At 35.8% G+C, this 22372-nt stretch overlaps 1 protein-coding gene across 17 annotated transcripts in view; it reads left to right on the plus strand.

The window, feature by feature from the left end:
- The window catches only part of HERC1 (HECT and RLD domain containing E3 ubiquitin protein ligase family member 1), a 123923-nt gene that overhangs the window by 100609 nt on the left and 942 nt on the right, over nt 1-22372 (plus strand). For 13 of the 17 annotated variants that reach the window (XM_067004046.1, XM_067004044.1, XM_067004050.1 and 10 more), the window contains 27 exons: nt 17-276; nt 841-968; nt 2919-3046; nt 4280-4471; nt 5350-5480; nt 6365-6564; nt 7104-7218; nt 7755-7901; nt 8433-8534; nt 9685-9858; nt 10169-10462; nt 11214-11279; nt 11370-11495; nt 12140-12278; nt 12746-12927; nt 13624-13779; nt 14219-14341; nt 14937-15039; nt 15696-15865; nt 16739-16877; nt 17066-17235; nt 17620-17789; nt 17969-18134; nt 19382-19458; nt 19880-20132; nt 20380-20532; nt 21432-21737. In XM_067004046.1, coding sequence (XP_066860147.1) covers nt 17-276; nt 841-968; nt 2919-3046; nt 4280-4471; nt 5350-5480; nt 6365-6564; nt 7104-7218; nt 7755-7901; nt 8433-8534; nt 9685-9858; nt 10169-10462; nt 11214-11279; nt 11370-11495; nt 12140-12278; nt 12746-12927; nt 13624-13779; nt 14219-14341; nt 14937-15039; nt 15696-15865; nt 16739-16877; nt 17066-17235; nt 17620-17789; nt 17969-18134; nt 19382-19458; nt 19880-20132; nt 20380-20532; nt 21432-21737 — 4370 coding nt within the window. The remainder of the gene's footprint in view (nt 1-16; nt 277-840; nt 969-2918; nt 3047-4279; nt 4472-5349; nt 5481-6364; nt 6565-7103; nt 7219-7754; nt 7902-8432; nt 8535-9684; nt 9859-10168; nt 10463-11213; nt 11280-11369; nt 11496-12139; nt 12279-12745; nt 12928-13623; nt 13780-14218; nt 14342-14936; nt 15040-15695; nt 15866-16738; nt 16878-17065; nt 17236-17619; nt 17790-17968; nt 18135-19381; nt 19459-19879; nt 20133-20379; nt 20533-21431; nt 21738-22372) is intronic. The other 4 variants (XM_067004047.1, XM_067004060.1, XM_067004056.1 and 1 more) reach the window with 2 other exon arrangements.

The raw sequence follows: 22372 nt of genomic DNA on the forward strand, positions 1-22372 counted from the left end.
CATTGTTTTGTTTAAGCAGGTTTAATTGCCCATTTGTATGCCCATCCTTCCTATGATCCTTCTGCTGTAGGCCCTCTGGAGCTGGCTAATGCACTAGCAGCTTGCTGCCTTTCTTCAAGGTTGTCTTCGCAACACAGGCAGTGGGCTGCTCAGCAGCTGGTGCGAACTCTTGCAGCTCATGATCGAGATAATCAAACTATTCCTCAGACCCTTGCTGATATGGGGGGAGACTTACGAAAATGTTCCTTCATAAAATTAGAGGCTCATCAGAACAGGGTAAGCATGATTTCTACCAAAATTGCATGAATTTTAATAGTCTACTTCTTTTGCAGAATACAGAAAAAATAAAATAGTTTTATTTTACACATACACTGACTGAAATGATTTACCACAAAAAGTAATTTTTGGTGATAAACTATATTACTGCTTGAGGGTACTTCTGATACAGAAAAATGCCTAGGTTCTTTGAAGCTTCTATTAAAGGAGACATGAAACTGTTCTCAGCGCATTAAGTTAGTATAATCACCGTAAGTTTTTTTAGACTAGATCATAATTTGAAGAGGTTTTTCTGTCGTAGTAGTTACCATCTACTCTGTGCAATAGTGGCCTGTGGAGCAGTGGGTCTGAACAAATAGCAGCATTCTTATAAAATATGCTTAGTGACAGTACATCGTACTGCAAATGTAGAAAACTGTATTGGGTTTGGTGGTTATAGTGTATTTCAGTAATGTAGCTAATGCTGTGTCCTGGTGGTTAAAGTTTGCATTAATATTAGTGAACAAATATACCTTAGCTTTAGGTTTAAACTCAATTTTGCCGTGATTGCTTTGACATTTGTAGGTCATGACATGTGTTTGGTGCAATAAAAAGGGACTTCTGGCAACTAGTGGAAATGATGGTACCATAAGAGTGTGGAATGTTACCAAGAAGCAGTATTCATTGCAACAAACATGTGTGCTCAACAAATTGTAAGTTCATTCTTTGTAATAATCAGATACTTCATATAAGTTGTAACTGTGCAAGATAATGAAAGGAGCCAATTATGCAATTTCTCCTGCATGGACATTATTTCATCTTTTTTGTTCTTGGAACTGTTGCTGTGTTTATGGTAGGCAATGTAAATTAAGTGTCTTAAAACAGAAAACAACTTAAATATCAAGCTGATAAGAGTCAGTATAAGGAGATCATGTTAAAACTGTTTAAAAATAGTCTTAATAATTTCATCTAATGATGAATGAGTAAAATAAAAACTGTAAGGGTCTGTCATACATAAGGAAAAAAAAAAGGTAAAATATTCCTTCATTGTGTTTCAGTGAACAGGTAAAATGTATAACAAGATAATAATGAATGTAGTGGTTTCAGTCAATCGTCAGAAAAGAATTTGTGATTTCTGGGCTTCAGGAACTTAGAGTAATACTCCTTCAGCAGAGTGTCTGGAAAGTACATTTGTGTCATTTGGATGTGTCCAAAAAAGAAGAAAGATTACAATCTGGCAATTTCTTAGTACAGTTTATGCGATTTTAAATCGGGGAGAATGAAGAAGCAGTAGTGAACTAAAAGGTTGTTTCATGATGATTTCTTAGCAGTCTTTATTAGTTTGCTTGCTTGCTACTGTTAGATGCTGCCTTAAAAGTAACAAACAGAATGACATGCAGCTTGACTTCAGAAGATTGAAATGAGACCAGCTTCTTTCTTTACCAGATGTCTGTTATCCAGGTGGCAGAGAAGTGTGTTTCCTGTAAAGTAGATCAAGAGTTCAGTACTTTCTTGGGCTTCATTGCTAACAATTCAACAATGGCTTTAAATACAAACACAGCATAGTTCTATTTATATTCATTATTGTGGTGGATGTGTCAATCTTTAAAGGTGGAATTTTTTTTTGTTTTTTAGCCCCTAGAGATGATCATAAGAAAAGGCATTATCCCTTCTTTGTGATAGAATTATCTCCTCTTTGTGAGGATGCTTTTTGTTTTTTGAGTTTGGAGGAGTATTGTTTAAATGTTACTAGATGACTATTCTATGATACAATATTACTATCTATTCTGTTACTTTTTAATGTTAATATGTTCCATGTGTTATGTTAATGTGTTAATGTTATTTATAATAGTTAAAAAATCACATTGCCTGTTGTATTCACAAACAAACTGTCTCCTGCTTGAGCAAGAAGACACTAGGATGCTCTTGCTGCATCTCCAAAAGTACAGGGGTGATACAGTATTTGGGCTGTAATAAGCATCCTGACTAATGTTAAAACCTTCATTTTCCTGTAACTAAAATCAGTAAAACTTCACCTGTCCTGTATGTCATTAGGGGAAATAAAACATAACATAGGTTCTGTTACAGTTAGTCAAACAAACTTTAAAGTAGATTTTTTGTTCTAACAGGAGGAAGAGTTTAGGCTAGAACTGAAAGCAAGATGTACATCTTTTCTTTCTTTTGTTCAGCCTATTCTGTTTCATTTCATGACTTCCTGGAAAGCTTTGTCCTCACCAAAGATGTTAAATTTGAGATATGAGTAGGTGTCACCCAGTGCTACAGGGACAGGCAGGTTCTTTTAGGGATCCTGGGTAGAATGAGGACTGGCCACAGGGTTGTGGTTATTATTAGAGCTTTATCATCACATAAAAATTATAGCAATCAGTGCAGCTTATTGTTATTTAGAATCTTCAACAGTTAGCGTAGCTTATCATTAAAAAGAATTTCTAGCAATTGGCATAGCTTATTGTTAGATATAATTTTTAGAAATTAGGGTAGCTTTCACATTATCTAGAATTTTTAGTCACCTAAACTCTTTAGTTACATGGACCCTCTGCAGATCAGGTCAAATTCTTAATAATCAGCATGCGATACAATAATCATAATCTAGTCTGCTTAAAGGAAATGCCCTTTTTCAATTACTTTATTTTATCCTGTTACAGAGAAGGCGATTCTGAAGAAAGTCTGGGGTCACCCAGTGACCTTAGTTTGTCTCTTGTCTGTTGGAGCATCAGTGGCAAGTATCTGGCTGGAGCTACGGAAAAGATGGTGAACATATGGCAAGTAAATGGTATGCTCTAACTACCGGTGAACACTTTACCATACAATGTATTTCTAGGGAAGCTGCTAAAGCATTGAATCTTTGTTTACCTAACTATTTGTGTGTGCTTTCCAATTTAAATACCTGCCATCTTCCGTAATATCTTGTCAACTTGTTCAATTAGAGGAAGGCACTAACCACAAATTGATGCGTGCCTTATAATTAATTCAGTAGAAAACTGAGCACCAGTTATGAGTTCTTGTTGTATGTGATGTTTAGGTTTGAGGCTTGATCACTCCGGGTGTTTTGTTTGCAAATAAGGTATCTTCCCATAGTCCACAGGACTTAGTTTTCTACAAAAGGCATGGAGAATGGCAAAATTGGCTGAAACAGATGCAGGGGTGGATTACAGTGGAAGAGATGGAAAACCTGCTGAGAGCACAATGACTGAGCTTGGTTTATGTAGCTGACCAAAAGAGTCTCAGAGGAATAAGATTATAAATCAATACATTAGGAAGGTGACCGCTAAAAGCCCAGAGAGAAAAAGCACCTGTTTAAGCAAAAATGAATAGTGTTACCACTAGAAGAAATGGAAATAAGTAGTCCATGAATAACTTCAAGAATGTTTCTGGTGTTAAAAAGATTGTGATATCAAATAGTTTATAAGGAAGGATGACGACTGAGGAAGAAATACTTTAAAATGTATTAGATGAATTTATAAGATTGCATTGTGATAGGGAGGACTGAGCCTGATACAGAAAGGTCCTTGCTAATTCCTTGATTTGGTTTGCAAGTGTCTCTAAATGGATTTTCTTGCATCTTTCCTGTCATTTTTGCTGTGTTTAACCAGTCCAGAATAGTACCTTTAGAACTCCTGTGAGAGGAAGACGGTTAGTCACTTTGTTGCTTTTAATCTCTGAAGAAACATTATTCTGCAGTTCTGCACTTAGGAAAATCACTGTTGACGCTGTCCACGTTAAGAGGCAGTCCACAGGAAAAGTATAAATGGTCTGAGTACTGAAGAATTTAGCTTCCTCCTTTAATGAAACTACTTAACTTGACTGAAAATTGAGATTTGTTAGCTAGATTTTGAGTCTGTGGAGATTAGTGGTCCACTGCTTCATAGTCTTGTAATTTATGTGAATTTGTAGCGTGTCCTAGCTGTAAATAGGGTCTTTTGATATTTTCCCATGGAAAGTATTTCTGTTGCATTATTTTCTTTATGAAGATGAAGCAGTTTAAAAGATTTTTTGGGGTTCCTAGGAGGAAAAGGATTATTAGATCTTCAGCCTCACTGGGTATCTGCATTAGCTTGGCCGGAAGAAGGGCCAGCGGCAGCATGGAAAGGAGAATTGCTATTAATTGGTCGTATGGATGGATCTCTTGGACTTATTGAAGTTGTGGATATTTCAACCATGCACCGGATAGAATTGGAACACTGCTACAGAAAGGATGGTAGGTGGCTGTTTTAATATTTAAACAGAGCTTAAAAGTAAAAATGTCATTCCCCCCTCCCTTTTTTTTTAATAATTTAACAAGTATATAATCCCTATTTTTATTATTGTTCATGGGGATACAACTTCTGATACTTTGCTCGCAAGCATCATTCACTTGTGTTCATGGGAGTAGGAAAGTGTGGAATCTCAGTCTTGCACCTAGGTTCCTTTTACAGCAAAGACCAACAGTTTGTAGTGGCCTAGTCAAATCGTGACATTCCTTGTCATCTTAAAAAAAAAAAATAAATGAATATAGATTCTCTGCAGTGTCTGCTCTCTCTAAAAAGGTCAGGTAGACAGTATCATCTGAATTCCATAATTATTGCTATTTTTCTTTTATAGTTCCAGTCCCAGGGGACATCAAATAGCACATCTTAGGTAGCGTTTTGTGGTTTTGCATATTGTTTCTCCAAGAAGTATGATTTTATTTTTTTTGGCAGAATCAAGTGAGGTGCTATCTAGCTACTAACAAAGGTTGAAGTGGCTTTCAGTGGTTTTCTTAGAAGCATCTCAATATCAGACACGTGTATAGGATTTTGTCTACTTTTTTCTTTTCCTTAGCATAGGTAATTTTCACCATGTCAGGAATATAAATCCAGTTATTTTAATGAAGAAGAGTGGAAAAAAAAAATCTAACAGGGATCTCAACATCTGTGATTACAGGGGCACTTGCTTCTCTCTTTACTGTACAAATTCAAGAAAATTCTCAGACAAAAAGTATGTCAGGTAACCTTGGTGGGGAGGGGAAGTTTTCATGCACTTAATATTTTAGACAATTACACTTGCACACCTTTTGGCAGGAGTGATTAATTAAGTTTGTGTTACCTGTTTACATAGTTTCCGTCACATGCCTTGCCTGGTTCAGTGAAGACAGACCATTTGCAGTTGGCTATTCAGATGGAAAGTTGCTAATAGGAACAAAGGAACCACTTGAAAAAGGAGAAATTGTTCTAGTTGATGCACACAAGGTAGAGTTACTCATTTGAAAACTAATCTATAATTTCTGCAGGTCACAGTCTGTTTGTTTTCTGTATTTGGAAATTATTTATAAAATCAAGCACATATTCGTAATATCTATTGCTGACATACTAAATACAATAGAGTTAAGAGGAACAGTCTACCAAATTAAAAAAAAAAAAAAAAAGAGAGAATTACAGCCTTTTTTGCTATTGGAGATTGTGAAGTGTATGTGCATACAGCAATGGGTATGTATTATGGGCATCTGGATTTAAAAAGACTTCATTTGTAAAAGCACTTAACAAATATTAAAAATATTAATTTTGGTCATGCCACGTGTTTTTGTAAAGCTTAAGTTACTGTGCAAAGCGAAAGATCTTTTTCTAAATACGCAGCTGTAAAGGTTTTGATCCTTTGCTTTGGTGTACATAATAAGTCATGAATAACTTGACTAATGAGTTATTAGGCTAAGAAGAGAATTTCCCAAAGGAAAATTTATTAAAAACATCTTGAATGCTTCCTTGAATTTGTCTTAAATATTTGAAGTGTGGTAGTTAGTCACAGAAGTGAGCAAGCTGTGGCGATAAAACTATACTTGGCTTTTCCACTATGGGCTCTTCTTTCCTACATTGGTTAGACTCAGTACGTCATCGGTCCCATTGCCTAATAGGCTTATGAAGCCAACACCTTTAAGGTAATTCCTGCTGCAATTAAAAAATATAAAAAATGTGAGTGTTCTGAAAAGTATCATTCATATTATCTTTACTTGTTATGATTTGAGAATAAAATGTTCTTTGTTATTAGTAATTAAACATCGGATTAGCTCTGGCAGTTAAATTTCCTCTGTTCTTACTGTGTTACTTTACACTAACATTCAATTTTTAACATCTAATAGGATATGATTGTTAGTATGAAGTGGGATCCAACTGGTAAGATTCTCCTGACATGTGCCAAAGAAGAAACAGTGAAACTCTGGGGATATATGGGAGGGTCTTGGAGACGTCTGCATTCACTGCCCCATCCAGCTCTTGTGAATGGCATTGCCTGGTGTGCTCTTCCAGGGAAAGGACCCAAGTTACAGCTTTTACTAGCTACGTATGTAATTTTTTTTGTTTGTTTTAGCTCTTTTGCAGTTGGGTGTTTTTTTTTTATGATGATCTTTTTTTTTTTTTAATTCTACTGGTCATTAATGTCTAGAGCAAACATAAGTGTTGTGTTTTTTCAAATAATGTTTACTCAGTAAGCCAGTTTTCATGAGATCCATAAAGCATCCAAATTTAAATGGAAAGTGTGGGTCTGGTCATGTTTACTGTTTTCTCTGTCATAAGACTTGTGCATGGTGAACCTGTGCTTGAAATCTGTTGTTTTCCTGCAAGTATATTTTTCTTTTTTTTTTTTTGAGATTATGGCGTTAGAAAAAAATTCAAAAGCGTTGGCATGAGGGTTGGGAATTTAGGGAGTGGAATAGGAGGAGGAATGCATTTATCCATGGATAACACTCCTTTCCACTTTAGATGATTTGATCAATATAGTTTTCTAGAAAGGTGGTGCCAACTGATATTTACAGGACGTTTTGTTAGTTAATACTTTATATTAATACTTTTTATTTTGTTTTTCTGCCTGACTTCCTTCAGAGGATGCCACAATGGTTTGGTGTGTGTCTGGACTGTTCCCCAGGACATAGTAACCGCATTGCAGTCCAGCTCAACATACTCAGAAGGATGGTGGGACCAAGAAACAAGTGCCAAGGTAGAAGGAGTAGTGTTGAAGAAATTCCCTTTGCTTGTTCTGAAACTGGGGAGGAGGGAAATGTAAACAAATTACTCAAATCTCAAATTTACTAAGAGAAGGTGTTTGCTGGAAAAAAAAAATAATATATATATATATTACATTTGTAGGCATTTTTAGAACAGGAAATGAAAAATCACAGGTTTAAGTGAATTTTATTTAGCTAAAGAGTATATTTTGAACTGTTTCCATTTTTTAAAGTTGTTAAATTTATACTAAAATTCACTAAGTGTTTTAAATTCTTTCTAGGTAAAATTAAGTCACAATAAATTTAATCAATATAAAATTAAATTGTAATTCAGTCTTTAATGTTGATGTCATTTTGTACAGGGAGAAAAGATGATAACATGACAAAGATATTTATAATTTTGGACTTCATTATCCTGTGGAAATTACTACATCTCTACAAATTATCAGTGTTTATTACAGAATATAGAAGTTAAATTATGCTATTCCTTTTTCTGTAACAAGTTCCATAACTATGAAATGATTTGCAGGATGGATACAGAAAACCAGTAGAAGTCAAGTGTGTATTTCAGCTGAGAGGCCATATTACTCCTGTTCGGACTGTTGCATTCAGTCCTGATGGACTGGCATTAGTATCTGGTGGACTTGGAGGTCTCATGAATATTTGGTCTTTACGGGTAAGATTATCTTAGAGGAGGCATGATTATTTTTTTAGTGTAAGTATCTCAAATGGTCAAGTCATCAGACTCTTTTTGTTTTCCCCCAGTATGTTACAAATGAGAGAAAGTGTAGTATAATATAATGGTATGATGTTATACTTAATAAAAGATAAATTGAAATTATACTTAACATTCAAGTAATTTGTATTTTAGGGTTCTACTACTTATTCACTCTTTAGTCTTGGTCACGTTAGTCAGGCCTTGCAGAAGCAGCTGCTCTTGTTACAGATGGGAACAATATATTCATTTACTACAAGAACTTGTCCAAGAATCAGACAATGTTTAGTATTAAACACTTCTAAATCCTTTGTTACGTTATGTCCTTTGTATGATAAAATTGCTAGATGGATTTTTGCTTTTAGTATAGACATTTCATTTTTTAAGAAGTTATTGAACAGCTTGGGAGTATATCATCCCTTAGGAATATACTTTGTATTTAAATAGAAAAGTAGCTCTATACACACTGACACAAAACACTTCTTTCCTTAGGATGGTTCGGTATTACAGAGTGTTGTAATAGGTTCTGGAGCTATTCAGACTGCGGTATGGATACCCGAAGTTGGAGTAGCTGCGTGTTCTAACAGATCAAAGGTGATACTGTGTGTTAAAGTAATCTTTTAAATTTTTGTACTGAGAATTATCTTATTAAAATAAAACCTTTGTCTTTTTCAAATAAGTATGCAGGCAGGACCCATCTCTCTCTGTTTATTGGCTTATGTTATCCAAACGTACTTGTGTACAAATCTGCTTGGGTAACTGACAGTCTGTCTAAACCTGTTATATTTGCAAGCTACGTGGCTTTGACTTTCAACTATCACTTGACCATAAAAAGATTTTTTTTTGAAGTATCCCATGTTGAGTTTTGGGCAGTGGAGGTGGAGGAGGGAGAAAACCTTCTGAGCTGGGGGTTATAAAGGATGCTGCACACTGGTTATATCAACTTTTCTGTTTAACAGTGGCAGCTGTAAATGGGACACAAAAATAGGATAAAGACACTTAATTTTTTGTTTATGCAGCATGAAGAGATGTTTCATTTCCCAAAACAAATAAAACTCCTTAGTGATTTAATTTAGTCTCAACCAGCCTCAACTTCAGATTTTTTTTAAGGAGCAGCAGAATTTACTTCAATGTTTTCTGTGTCAAGAACTTCTGGTATCTGAACAGAAGCTTCATAAGTGCCAATATTTAGAAGCCTGCATGTGTCCTGCACTTCCTCAAGTAATTAAAAAAAATACAAAAGAACAACAAAAACCCCCCCACAGCTGATTATTCCAAAAGATGGAATTTTTCGTGACCGAAGTTAAACATGGCACAAGATACGGTTTCTGTTATTAGAGTCATGGTGCATTTGATTCTAAATATTTGGGGATTTTTTGAAAGTCTTCTCTGAATTCGGCCCAGATGTTGAAGATCATATTGCAGAGCTAATACTTAAGGTTACAACAACAGTCACTGAAATGAACTCTGCTTATTAACATCTGTCTGCATTCTTCCTTGGAATGATAATCCTAATGTTGCCTTGAGAATGTGATGTTAACATATGAGGAAGTGGCATATGAACAGAGCTACTCCACGGTGCTTGTCAGCAGATTATTCACCAGCAGACATAAAAAATACTGAAGTTTATGTATTTCCTGGTCCCTTTGGAAACTAAGATAATTGGTGATAAATCAGTGGAGCTGAGCAATCCTGTTCTATGATTTTAAAATTTCTAATGTGTCTTGTGGCTGCTGTTATACAGGATGTGTTGGTAGTGAACTGTACATCAGAGTGGATATCTTCCAATCACATCCTTGCAACGTGTAGGACTGCACTGAAACAGCAAGGAGTTCTAGGATTAAATATGGCTCCTTGCATGCGAGCTTTCTTGGAACGTTTGCCAATAATGCTTCAGGAACAGTATGCTTATGAAAAGGTAAGAAAAGTTAATGAGAATACTTAAAATTCATGTCTGACTTAAGATAACTTTGAATCTCAGCAGGTTGCTGTGTTTCAAGACTGAAAATCCAAGACTTCCGTACATCCTTTTTGGAAGTATCTTTCAGTATTCTCAAAACTAGCAGCCTTTTAGTTTGAGAGTATTTAAAATCCTAGAAAAAATTTAAGTGTGGAAGAAAGTATTTGTCTACAGGACTAGCTTTGAAGGACTCCTGTTTCCGAATTGATGAATATATACTCCTAACTTTGCATGTTTGATTTCTCTCTCCCATCCCCCTCACCTTTAGCCCCATGTTGTTTGTGGAGACCAGCTTGTTCATAGTCCTTATATGCAATGCTTAGCATCACTCGCTGTGGGCCTTCACCTAGATCAGCTGTTGTGCAATCCTCCAGTACCACCTCATCACCAGAACTGCCTCCCTGATCCTTCAGCCTGGAGTCCCACAGAATGGGCCTGGCTAGAGTGTTTCTCAACTACCATAAAAGCTGCTGAAGCCCTGGCCAAGGGAGCACAGTTCCCAGAATCTTTTACTGTTCCAGACCTTGAGCCTGTTCCAGAGGATGAACTTACTCTCCTAATGGTAAAATGTGCTATACTGCCTTGACAACAAAGCATGTTAGTGTTAAGCATATGCTATGATGCAGTTAACATCTCTGAACTGCAAATATTTATAATGTATATTTATATATACACATAAGTACCAGCAATAAGTATACTTTTAATTAACTGTTACAGAGTGTACTGTAAAGATTGCTCCCTGTGTGTGTAGTCATGAATGCAAGTCAGTTGCATATTGAGGGGAAAAAAACACCAGTAATTTTCTGATATGATAGAAGCAAGAAATCTAGAGCTCAACTATACCGATTTCAGAGTAACTTTCTGGCACATTCCTACACTGAATTATTTTGGCAGAGGTAATTGTCTTTATAACTTGTTACAATATGTCAACCAAAATAAGAATGTAAGATTAAGAAAATTTTATCAGCAAGGTATGACATCTTCAGACAATGTTTGCGTTTAAAGCTTCAAAAAGCCCTAATAAGTATCTGTAAAAGGGAAAAGATTATTCCATCACAATTTTTTATTTTATTTTTTGATTGCAAGCCATGGATAATTGTGCCATTGATAGATCGGCATAGTAAGGAAATAAGCTTGGTCTATAGACAAAATTCAAGTATTTTAGTCTGCATACATTCATTTTTATTTTTGTATTTTTTAGAATAGTTTGAATTAGCATATTGTTATTAGTCAAAAAATAAATGTGTTACATAACAGCTAAATAATGTGCATCTCTTGAACTGAATGTCTTAACTGTGCCTTTTGTTGCATAGGATAACAGTAAATGGATCAATGGTATGGATGAACAGATAATGTCTTGGGCAACATCAAGGCCAGAGGTTAGTAAAATTGAATTTTATTTATGTTTCAACATGGCAAGCTTTTGAAAGTACTCTTTTTCTAAAGCATCCTTTCATGCTATGCCATAGGATTGGCACTTGGGAGGCAAATGTGATGTGTATCTGTGGGGAGCAGGAAGACACGGACAGTTAGCAGAAGCTGGTAGAAATGTCATGATACCAGTAGCAGCACCTTCATTCTCTCAGGCTCAGCAGGTGATCACTTAAACATATGTTTTTATTTTTATTGATTTATAACATGTATTATTGTTTGTTTGTCAAAATCTCTATCTAAATGTCTTCAATTTGTTGTTTGAATTTACCACGAAGTACACTCAAACATGTATTTTCACTAAAGAAGTCTTTAATTATTTGACAATTTCAAATTAAGCCATTGAAATCTGACAAAACAAAATTGCTTGATAGGAGCATGACTTGAAAATACCCAAACAGCTCTAGCATAATTCACGTGCCCATTTTGTTTTCTGGGTTAAAATTAACATTTAGGATGGAAATGTCAAGATAAATCTCACATAGGAGCATATTGTGATTTCTCTCACTGGAAGATCTTCAAGGTCCCTTCCAACCTAAGCCATTCTATGATTTTATGGTTCTGTAAGAAGGTTTGCCAAAACTAGTAGCAAGAATCAATGAAATAATTTGTATTAAGATGTGATTAGGTACTAAAACTCCATTAAACATGGGATGAGTGATGCTAATAGGGTTGTTGTGAAGGTATTTCTAATGTGACAGAATCTGTGGCCTTGACAAAAAAAAAAAAAATGGTACATTTTATCACAGGACTTACAACATTGCTGCATCTAAAACAAAAATAACACCTGTGTATTCTTCTCGACTAGGTTGTTTGTGGTCAGAATTGTACTTTTGTCATTCAAGCTAATGGCACAGTTTTGGCTTGTGGAGAAGGGAGCTATGGGCGACTGGGACAAGGAAATTCAGATGATCTTCATGTGTTAACGGTCATTTCAGCACTGCAGGGTAAGACTGTTTGGTTTGAAATTACTCGATTGATAGAGAACAAATAAGCATTTTGGCAGTTAATATAATTATTTGTCTAGACACTTTTCACAGATTGACATATTGAACTATTGTAGTCAGTAAATAAAAAATTGAACAAATAAACTAGCTTTTTATTTCTTCTCATGATTTAAGTAGTGACATATTAAAATTCCTTAATTTTCAGAAGGCTTTGAGGAAAAGTGTTTGCCCAAGATAGCAACGTTTCATTTCAAAGCTAACAGCAGGTCAGAAGCATAGGTTGCACATGAGAAGATGAAGAGTTCCTTCAAAATAAAAATAAAGCAATTGCTATAAGAAAAAACTATACTCATGGTTGCTTCCTTTCCCTGGCCTTAATGTGCTACCACTAGGGGCACTTGGTGGATGCATATGAAGAGTTCATTATAATTTACTGTAAGCGCTGTTTTCTCACTTTTCTTTAACAGGCTTTGTTGTAACACAGCTGGTGACCTCTTGTGGATCTGATGGACATTCCATGGCTTTAACGGAAAGTGGGGAAGTCTTTAGCTGGGGTGATGGAGATTATGGCAAACTGGGACATGGGAACAGCGACAGACAGCGCAGGCCTAGACAAATAGAGGCTCTGCAAGGAGAAGAAGTGGTGCAGGTTCCACAGCATTTTTTATTCCTCTTATGAACTGCAGATATTGTAACTTAGTGCTAGGAATACTGGCTTGGGGTAACCAGTACAGATAGCGATAGAGATGTTCCAGAGCCTTTGTCAGTCTTGCCAATTTGAATTCAGATACTGAATGAAAACAGGCAACTTCTGACTTCTTTCTGAGCATTATGAAGCGAGTTGATAATTCCCACTTGAAGAATGTTACGATCACAAGACTCACTGGTGGTATGTGATGTTACTTGACACTTGTTATTTGAGAAGACTAAAAATTTGAAAGAGCCTGGAAGTAAGGGATGATCCAAAAGGCTGTCAAAACACAGACACAACTTAGCAGTTTCCCTTGGTCTTTGTCAGATAGATATCTTTGACCTTTAAAACAAGTCACCAGTCCTCCTCCTCCTTACTAAGTCTGCTTTATAACAGTCCAAAAAAAGTTACCTGGCTTTGTCTGAAAGCCTTTATTCACACAGGTATCCACCTGTCTTCCTCCTAACTTTACTGTGATGGAAAACAAAAAGAGGTAGAATGTTGAGTCATTAATACTACAATACAATATCTGTACTTTACATCTTTATGAAGTAAATATGTTGTGTGTGAAAAGGATATTACATATTTATGTGTGTAATATTTTTTCCCTAAAATATAAATTACATGTATAAATTACAATTATTTTATTTCTAGATGTCATGTGGCTTCAAACACTCAGCTGTAGTGACAGCGGATGGCAAACTTTTTACATTTGGAAATGGTGATTATGGTCGATTAGGACTTGGAAATACTTCCAATAAGAAACTTCCAGAAAGAGTGACAGCACTGGAGGGTTACCAGATTGGACAGGCATGGTTTATTTAAAACTGTAATCATATATTTGTTTAAAGCTGATATTTTCAATATATTTTAGTGTTCTTTTTTTTAATTTTGGCTTTTATTTTGATTGTAATAGCGGAATTTGAGTATGTGTATTTTTTCAGATTTCTTTCCTGGCTTTTGATCCTCTTTGTACAAAACTGCAACCCGTCCCCCACATTTTTTAAAACATTGTAAAGTTTCAATATGTAGGCATTAAGTATGAATTCATGAGCTAAAAAAAACAACACAACTAATGTGGTCCTAAATGTCTTGAAAACACTATATGAAGCAATGCAAGTTTCAGTGTCTTTAAAGGGATAGTTATTTTCTAAAATGTGTTTTTTTTTTTTTCTAGAAGGTATTTGGGTTGTGCAAGTTTGTAGTAAGTTGGCAAAAACTGTAGTAATAACATATTTCTTTGAACCAGGTGGCTTGTGGACTCAATCATACTGTAGCTGTGTCAACTGATGGCTCAATGGTTTGGGCTTTTGGAGATGGAGATTATGGTAAACTTGGTTTGGGAAATTCCACTGCAAAATCCTCACCACAGGTTAGAATTCACAGGGGAAATCCCTCTTTCAATAAGTTTTCAGCATTGCTAAATGTATTGCGCAGAATTCAGAATGTAGTTTTCAGAATTTAACTTAGTAATTCCAGAGGCTATACTATTCTAATAAAATCTAGCAAAAATAATTCTGATCATATGTTATGCTAAGCATGACACTCTAAAGCATCTCATGTAAACCAGTCTCACCTTATGTCAGAGATAATACGAACAGTGACAGTCATAGGATTCGTTTAAAGCAGAGAGGTTCCTTATTTTGGAATTTGTGGGGAAGGTTGTTTCCACACTGATGGGCTTCCTCTGATGCCACCCCCACCAATCACCAGTAATTTAAAGGTCTTTTGAATCATTGCACATAGAATAAGATGTTAGTTCTGTTAAAGAAAAAGAGAAAACTGTGTCTCAGTTTCTTGTATTCATGTACAGGCATTAATCAGAGTAATGCTGTATTGTATGCATTGCATTGTGGGAATTATAAATTTTATCTTTGGAAGCAGAAGATATATATGTAATTCATATTTGCTTTCTGTTTGTACCCTCATAACATCATAGCTCTTTGTCCTCTCATTTACCCCCTTAGAAAGTGGATATTCTTTGTGGAATTGGAATAAAAAAAGTTGCCTGTGGAACCCAGTTTTCTGTTGCATTGACAAAAGATGGTCATGTATATACTTTTGGACAAGGTAGGGCAATCTGGTATTTAGATCTTTCCATCTATATGTTTCTGTGTATTGAAAGTGAAAATGAAGAATATTAAGACGCATTTATAAGAGTGACCCAATGTGGATTTTGGAAGTACAGCAATGCAGTATTAACATAGGCCTAAAATCCAGACTTGTGGCTGTATCTAGTTTGATCTCACAAAAACTATCTTTCAAAATATTCTAATTTAGCTTTTGAAGAGTGTTTTCCTTAATCTTCATCAAATTTCACCCATCCAAATGCAGTGGGTTACTTGAATGTTCACTTTGCCTCATAAATCCTATACCTACACAAATCGTTCAAAACTCTGGACAGGCAAGTTGCCAGCTACACTGAAATAAACATATTTGCTCTTAAGTCAGTTAACTCCTGTGTGTTGGAAAATTATATGCTTAGATCTAGAAGTCTTGTTTTAATAGATTTTGGTTTTGTTTCAGATTTACAGTGAAAATAACAATTTTGGCAATATTAATGAGCACATGTAAGATTTTGTAGGAAATGTACACTAAATTTCTCTATTTAGTCCCAGTTCTAAGAGTACCTAAGAGTTGCTTTTTGTCCCTCCCTGACTTTGCCTGCAAGTAAAATTCATTTTTTGATGTTCTTTACATACGTGGATATTTCCTTGCAATTTCAGATCGCCTTATAGGTTTACCAGAGGGCCGAGCTCGAAATCACAACAGACCCCAGCAAGTTCCAGTACTGTCAGGAGTCTTTATTGAAGACATAGCTGTAGGAGCAGAGCATACGCTTGCTTTATCATCTACAGGGGATGTATATGCATGGGGTAGCAACTCTGAAGGACAGGTATATACTATTTCCTGTTTATTTCTAACCTTTATAAGGCTAATTACACTTTATAGATGTCGTTGTAATGTATACCTTTTGGTGGAAAATCAAACTCTCCCCTGCCCCTCAGATGGCTGCTCTAAGAGAAGGGCAAAGTTGCTCCTCTGATATTTCAGGATTGAGTATTTGAGAATGCTTGTTGAGCAAGTTGTTTAGAATAGTTTCTGAAAGAAGTCTGTCTAATTTTAGAATGATGCTTACTTTGTATTTTTGAAAGAGAAATGTTAGTGTAAAAAGAAAAAAAATAGAGAAACTTGGTTCTGAAAGCCTATTTTATGTTTTCCCTTGCAGTTTAAAAAGCTTGGTTTATATGGTGTAGGAATAATTTTTTATACTTTTATGATACAAAGTTACCACTTTTAGAAATGAAATTCAAAGCTATCAGTAAAAAGTCAGAATAGGTTTAGTAGACATTCTCTTTACACAGATTGTGTTTTCATAAACTATTGTAAGAGCTTCTATGCTACAGCAGAAGTGGTATTTAAATGGTACAGAAGAGGCATGAGCTGTGTTGACTATGCATGAGAGGTTGTGCATAGATGAATTTCTCAGTGTACAAAACATCTTGCAAAAAATCTGTAGCTGTTTTAAGGTTTCTTTGCCACCTAAATTTGCTACTCCCATTAAGGGTGGATGTAATGTTTTATCCAAAATAAAAGGTAAATGATAGCATAATAAAAGATTAAAAGCTAAATATTTTAACCCAGTATATGTTGTCAATAAGAATCGCTCTTTACTGTTTGCTCTGAATCTTTGCTGAGAGTGTTTTAGAAGTATTTCCATAGTTGTTGATTCTTCCTTGTGCCTTTTCCATCTGTTACAAATTGTCAGCTTGGACTTGGCCATACCAACCATGTCAGAGAACCAACCCTAATAACAGTCCTGCAAGGAAAAAATATTCGACAGATTTCAGCAGGACGTTGCCACAGTGCTGCCTGGACAGCACCGCCTGTTCCACCAAGAGCTCCAGGTAAAAAACAGATGGTTTGTATGGTTGTTTGATTTAGTCTTTTTGTTTCCCGAGGGATGAATGCAACTGGAGCCTTGGAACGTTTGGACAAATTCGTTTCACATTCATTCAGTTTTCAAATTATCTTAGTCTCTGAATTTTGCTACCCTTTATGACGAAATAATGCATTCTTTCTTTTACTGTGGTAGGCGTTTCAGTGCCTTTACAGCTTGGTTTACCTGATGCCATTCCACCACAGTATGGGGCACTGAAAGAAGTGAGCATTCATACAGTAAGAGCAAGGCTCAGACTGCTGTACCATTTTTCTGACCTCATGTACTCTTCATGGAGATTACTTAACCTCAGTCCCAATAACCAGGTAAAATTCCATTTGAAAAATACAGCTTAGCTGTGTTGTGTTGTGCCATGTCACTGGAAAGTTTCTCACCAGATAAAGACAGACCTTATTGGTAGGTTCTGTAGTTTTTGTTTGTATGTTTTTTATTTATTTAATAAACAAATATACAGATCTGGATTAAGCCAGACATTTTCAAATATCATTGTGTATTTTCATTTACGCTAATATTGACATGTCAGTGTTTTAGTTTCCAAAAACTTAGTAGCCTCAAAGCTATAAACAAAAAGTGCTAACCTGTTTCTTGAAATATTGAAGTGCTAGTGATTAATTATGAAGGTTTTTACTCTGTAAGGAATTGAATTAATGACCTTTATTAATGTTTATTCTCATACTGCCTTATTGCAGAACAGTACATCTCATTACAATGCTGGAACGTGGGGAATAGTTCAAGGACAGCTAAGACCCTTGCTAGCACCACGAGTGTACACACTCCCCATGGTACGCTCTATAGGAAAAACTATGGTTCAGGGAAAAAACTATGGGCCTCTGATTACTGTAAAAAGAATATCAACCAGGTCAGTATTGTTTTCACAGGGAATGTATTTGATATCAAATACTGATATTCATACATTTTCCATAACTTCTAGTATACCATTCTCTCTATACAGCTTTATTATGACCAAGTAACTTCACTAGCCTTTACATTTTTATGAGTTACATTGTATGGCTGTTCCTCTCTTCTCTTTTTCAAAAGAGGTCGGAAATGCAAGCCCATTTTTGTACAGATAGCAAGACAAGTGGTAAAGCTGAATGCATCAGACCTTCGCCTACCTTCCCGTGCCTGGAAAGTGAAACTGGTTGGAGAAGGAGCCGATGATGCAGGGGGAGTGTTTGATGACACTATTACAGAAATGTGTCAGGTATGAAGAGTCTATTACTTCAAAATGCCTGGTAGAGTTTTTGTTGTATCTGGTGTTTGTTTGTATTTGTCAGATTTCCTTATGCAGCATGCTAAATTCTTATTCTTCAGTCCTGAGTCATAGTACTAGAACTGTCTACTTATGGATGTCTCCGAGGAAAAATAAACCTTCTTCAAATTGTGGCAATGAGATGCAAAAAAGCCACACTGTAACTTAGTGTTACAATAGGCCACCTTGAAGTTCCACAATAGCCCCTACTCGTTATGGGAACATTTTGCAGACCCCCTTTCTGTCCAGCCAATATGTTCTATAAGATTGTAGGCATAAAATACAGTAACACCTCTGTCAGGGGTTTCTAACATATGTGAAAATCTGTTGCCTGTTGGGTTCAGTGCTGGAAAGGAGTTCAGTGGCAGAAAGTATTTTTACTATGACCGTAGCCAGAATATTGTTGCTATACAGATTCATCTGGAAACTGAGGGCTATGGGCTAGGACTAAGATAGATCTGGTTGCTTTTAAGGCACGACTATGATTGTAGCCAGGAGAAGGATTGAAAACTATACTGGCTGGAGAACTTTGGTTGTTCCTTTACTCTTCCAGGAGTATTACATCCCAAAGAATGAGAATTAATGCTGTCAAAAGAGGATAATTAATAGGCCTGCTTAGTCTGGGACAGGGGAACAGCCATAGTTAGTGCTGGAGCTGGAATTGGAGTTACAGTTAGGATACAGGATGAAAGGAACTAAAGAACTGTTTATTAATGATATTTCTAATACCGGTTAGACCAGAGAGGGTTGATTCAGATAAGGACTTGAGGCCTAACTTACAGATTCTTTCCTAGGCAGTTTACATTCACTGTGAGGTGTAATGAGGGCTCAGAAAATAATTCATTGAAAAATTTGGTACATTGGTAGTTCATGCAAAAAGTGCACTTGGTAGGGTGTATAGCTTAGGGCTTTTGATCATTTCTAGAACAGGTACCAGGAATATATCACAGAGTAGTCACAGCGAAAGAATGATTATAGTCTGACATACAGGCAGGCCTTCAAATAAACTTGATTTTATTAAGGAAAACCAGCCCTACCATTGTTGCTTTCTCTTAAGTATTCAAAAGAATTTTTAATAAGTAATAATCTCTGTCGTAGACTATTCTGTCTTGTAATGCTATAATGTCAAAATATTTCTGTAATAGGTTTCTTGTCCCTGTGTCTAAGAATGCTTTTTTTTGTTGTTGTTGATTTTTAAGGAACTGGAAACTGGAGTAGTAGACCTGCTTATTCCTTCTCCAAATGCTACTGCTGAAGTAGGCTACAATAGGGATAGGTAAGTTGTCCAGGATTTCTTTTTATTGCAGATGTAAGTTGGTGAAAATTAACTTCTGTTAACTACTTTATACCAAATGGTAAGACTTCACGATTGTCCCTAGTACATTCTTTTCCTTCAGGCTGTGATGTTACTTTGACATGAAGGAGAAGGTGTGGTTTAAATGTGAACTTTCTGGATTGCTGATACAGAATTTAGTGTAACATTAAGAATTTCAGTATTTGTGGTCAGGGTTAAATTTGCCCATCTTGGCCTCCTTTATTTCAACAGTCAAAAATAACAATAATCTACTTATTTGGACACCTCTTGCTGATAATTGTGTTGACAATTACTATGCTGTGCCTAGAAATATTTCTTCTTTTGCCTCTAATGAAGTAGCACAGAAATTATACTATAGTCTTTTGACCGTCTTTTCTTCCAGGTTTCTCTTTAACCCTTCAGCATGTTTAGATGAACATCTGATGCAGTTTAAATTCTTGGGTATTCTCATGGGTGTAGCTATTCGTACAAAAAAGCCATTAGATCTTCATTTGGCTCCAATGGTTTGGAAGCAACTTTGTTGTATCCCACTCATCTTGGAGGATTTGGAGGAGGTAGATCTGCTCTATGTGCAGACCCTCAACAGCATTCTTCACATTGAAGACAGTGGGATTACTGAAGAAAATTTCCATGAGGTAAGATGCAAAAGTTGGAGCTTTTGAGTTTATTCTGAAAGTGGTCACTTCTATCAGATTAACCTTAATCTCAGTATTAATTTTATTATATGATTAAATATTTCCATTACTGGGATAACAAGGCCTTGATAAGCATTTGGAATAGTTCATGACCTAAATATATTTCTAGGTGACTGATAGTAAAATATTAAACCTAGATCACTTGATTGACTTACACTAAACATATTTTTTCTGTTTTGCCTAACAGATGATTCCTTTAGATTCTTTTGTTGGTCAAAGTGCTGATGGTAAAATGGTTCCCATAATCCCTGGAGGGAACAGTATCCCACTTACCTTTTCAAACAGGAAAGAATATGTGGAGAGGGCAATTGAGTACAGACTTCATGAAATGGACCGTCAGGTAAGAATCTCATCATGATCCTCTCCACATTGTTAACATGAACAGCATTTTTGATTCGTGTAAGTTTCCATTACAGTTTATTAGGGAATATGAAAAGTTTGGTTTTCTGCTGTATCCCCAAGGATTTTTTTCCCCACAAGCTCTTATAGTTCTTTTTAGTTGTTGTTTTTTTGTTGTTGTTGTTCTAAGTCAGTTCTATTTTTCTTAGCAACTGCTCAGTTGACAAAAGAGTACTGGAAATGAGAATTTCTTTTTCATCAGAGCAGTTCCATTGCAACTGTCAATTCTTGAGAAACTTTGCCACAATTGTGTGCACTATGCACTGTTACTAGACATGATAGCAACATAGAGTCTAGCTGAAGTAAGTATTGTGGACAGACATTAGTTTAACTGAAAACTGTTTCTCTTCTGCTTTAGCAAAGAAACTACAAATATAAATGTTCTGAGAAGTATTAATTACCTATTTGCAAATTTCTGTGTGTTTTGTCACTCATGTAGTGAAGTTTGAAAAAGCACTATGATAATTAGATGTTAGGAATATTCTTTTCCTTTTTCTCAAGACATAGCTGCATGCAGAATTGCAGAGTTCTAACCTGTGTTAGAAAAATAAGCTACTAACTTGTACTTTAAGTTCTGCTGTATTGTGGCAGAATCTTTTATGTGTAATTACTTTTAAAAATAGCTTTATTTTAATAATATTTTTAATATTCTCCAGAATTTTGCGAGGTTGTTGACCATGCAGGGTATGCATGTGTGGGAGGTTGTATTTGGCAGATATTCTCTCTCCTTACCCTGTTCATTAGCAGATACATTGCCTTTGCATTTATTTGGATGGTACAATAAGTGGCAGAAGTACGACAATTGCATTTCCAATGTCTCTTCTTTTTTTTTGGCAATAGGTGGCTGCTGTAAGAGAAGGAATGTCTTGGATTGTTCCAGTTCCCTTGTTGTCTCTTCTGACTGCTAAGCAGTTGGAACAAATGGTCTGTGGAATGCCAGAAATATCAGTTGAAGTTCTGAAGAAAGTTGTGCGTTACAGAGAAGTTGATGAACAGCATCAGCTAGTACAATGGTTCTGGCATACCCTTGAAGAATTTTCAAATGAGGAGAGAGTGCTTTTTATGAGGTTTGTGTCAGGAAGATCTCGATTGCCAGCCAACACAGCTGATATCTCTCAGCGATTCCAAATAATGAAGGTTGATAGGGTAAGATGCTGGTTTTATTTTTATTATTATTATTATTATTCCTGTCTAGTTTAATCTGTCCTTTGGCAATAGCAGCTAGGTTTCCATAACTGCAAATTTACAGAGAAAGTCAGGGATAGGATATGCCCTGAGCTATTAAAGCCAAAGATTTTATTTGTGCAGGAGCATTGAATACTGCATGAATTGCATATTAATTCAGTTGGTATATTTACTATGATTCTGTGATTGGAGGTCAACACAAGCCCTTGCACAAGAAACAAAACCTCTTCTGTTGTAACTTGTCCACAGTCATTTTCTGTTCCAATTCCTTTCTTCATTCGATAGTTTTCACTCCTTTAAGTTTGTATTAAGCAGCAACATATGACCACTAGTGAGCTCTAAGTCCTAAAACCACTGTAATGAATTTACAATATATTACTTTACATACAGGTTGCATACATTTTGCATTGTGTTTGGGGTTTGTGCAGTGAAAGGATATTGTCTGAACAATATGAATCAAAAACTTGGGCAAATATAAGATAACAGTGTTTTGACTGTCATCTTTGGTGAGGTGTCTCAGGTTGCTTCATGTTAAGGCACAGTATGGTATGTAATTTGAATGTTGCTTGGTATCTTCAGGTGGGCTTCTAAATAGT

The sequence above is a fragment of the Anser cygnoides genome, chromosome 11 (genome assembly GCF_040182565.1).
Source record: "Anser cygnoides isolate HZ-2024a breed goose chromosome 11, Taihu_goose_T2T_genome, whole genome shotgun sequence".
Taxonomy (NCBI): Eukaryota; Metazoa; Chordata; class Aves; order Anseriformes; family Anatidae; genus Anser; species Anser cygnoides.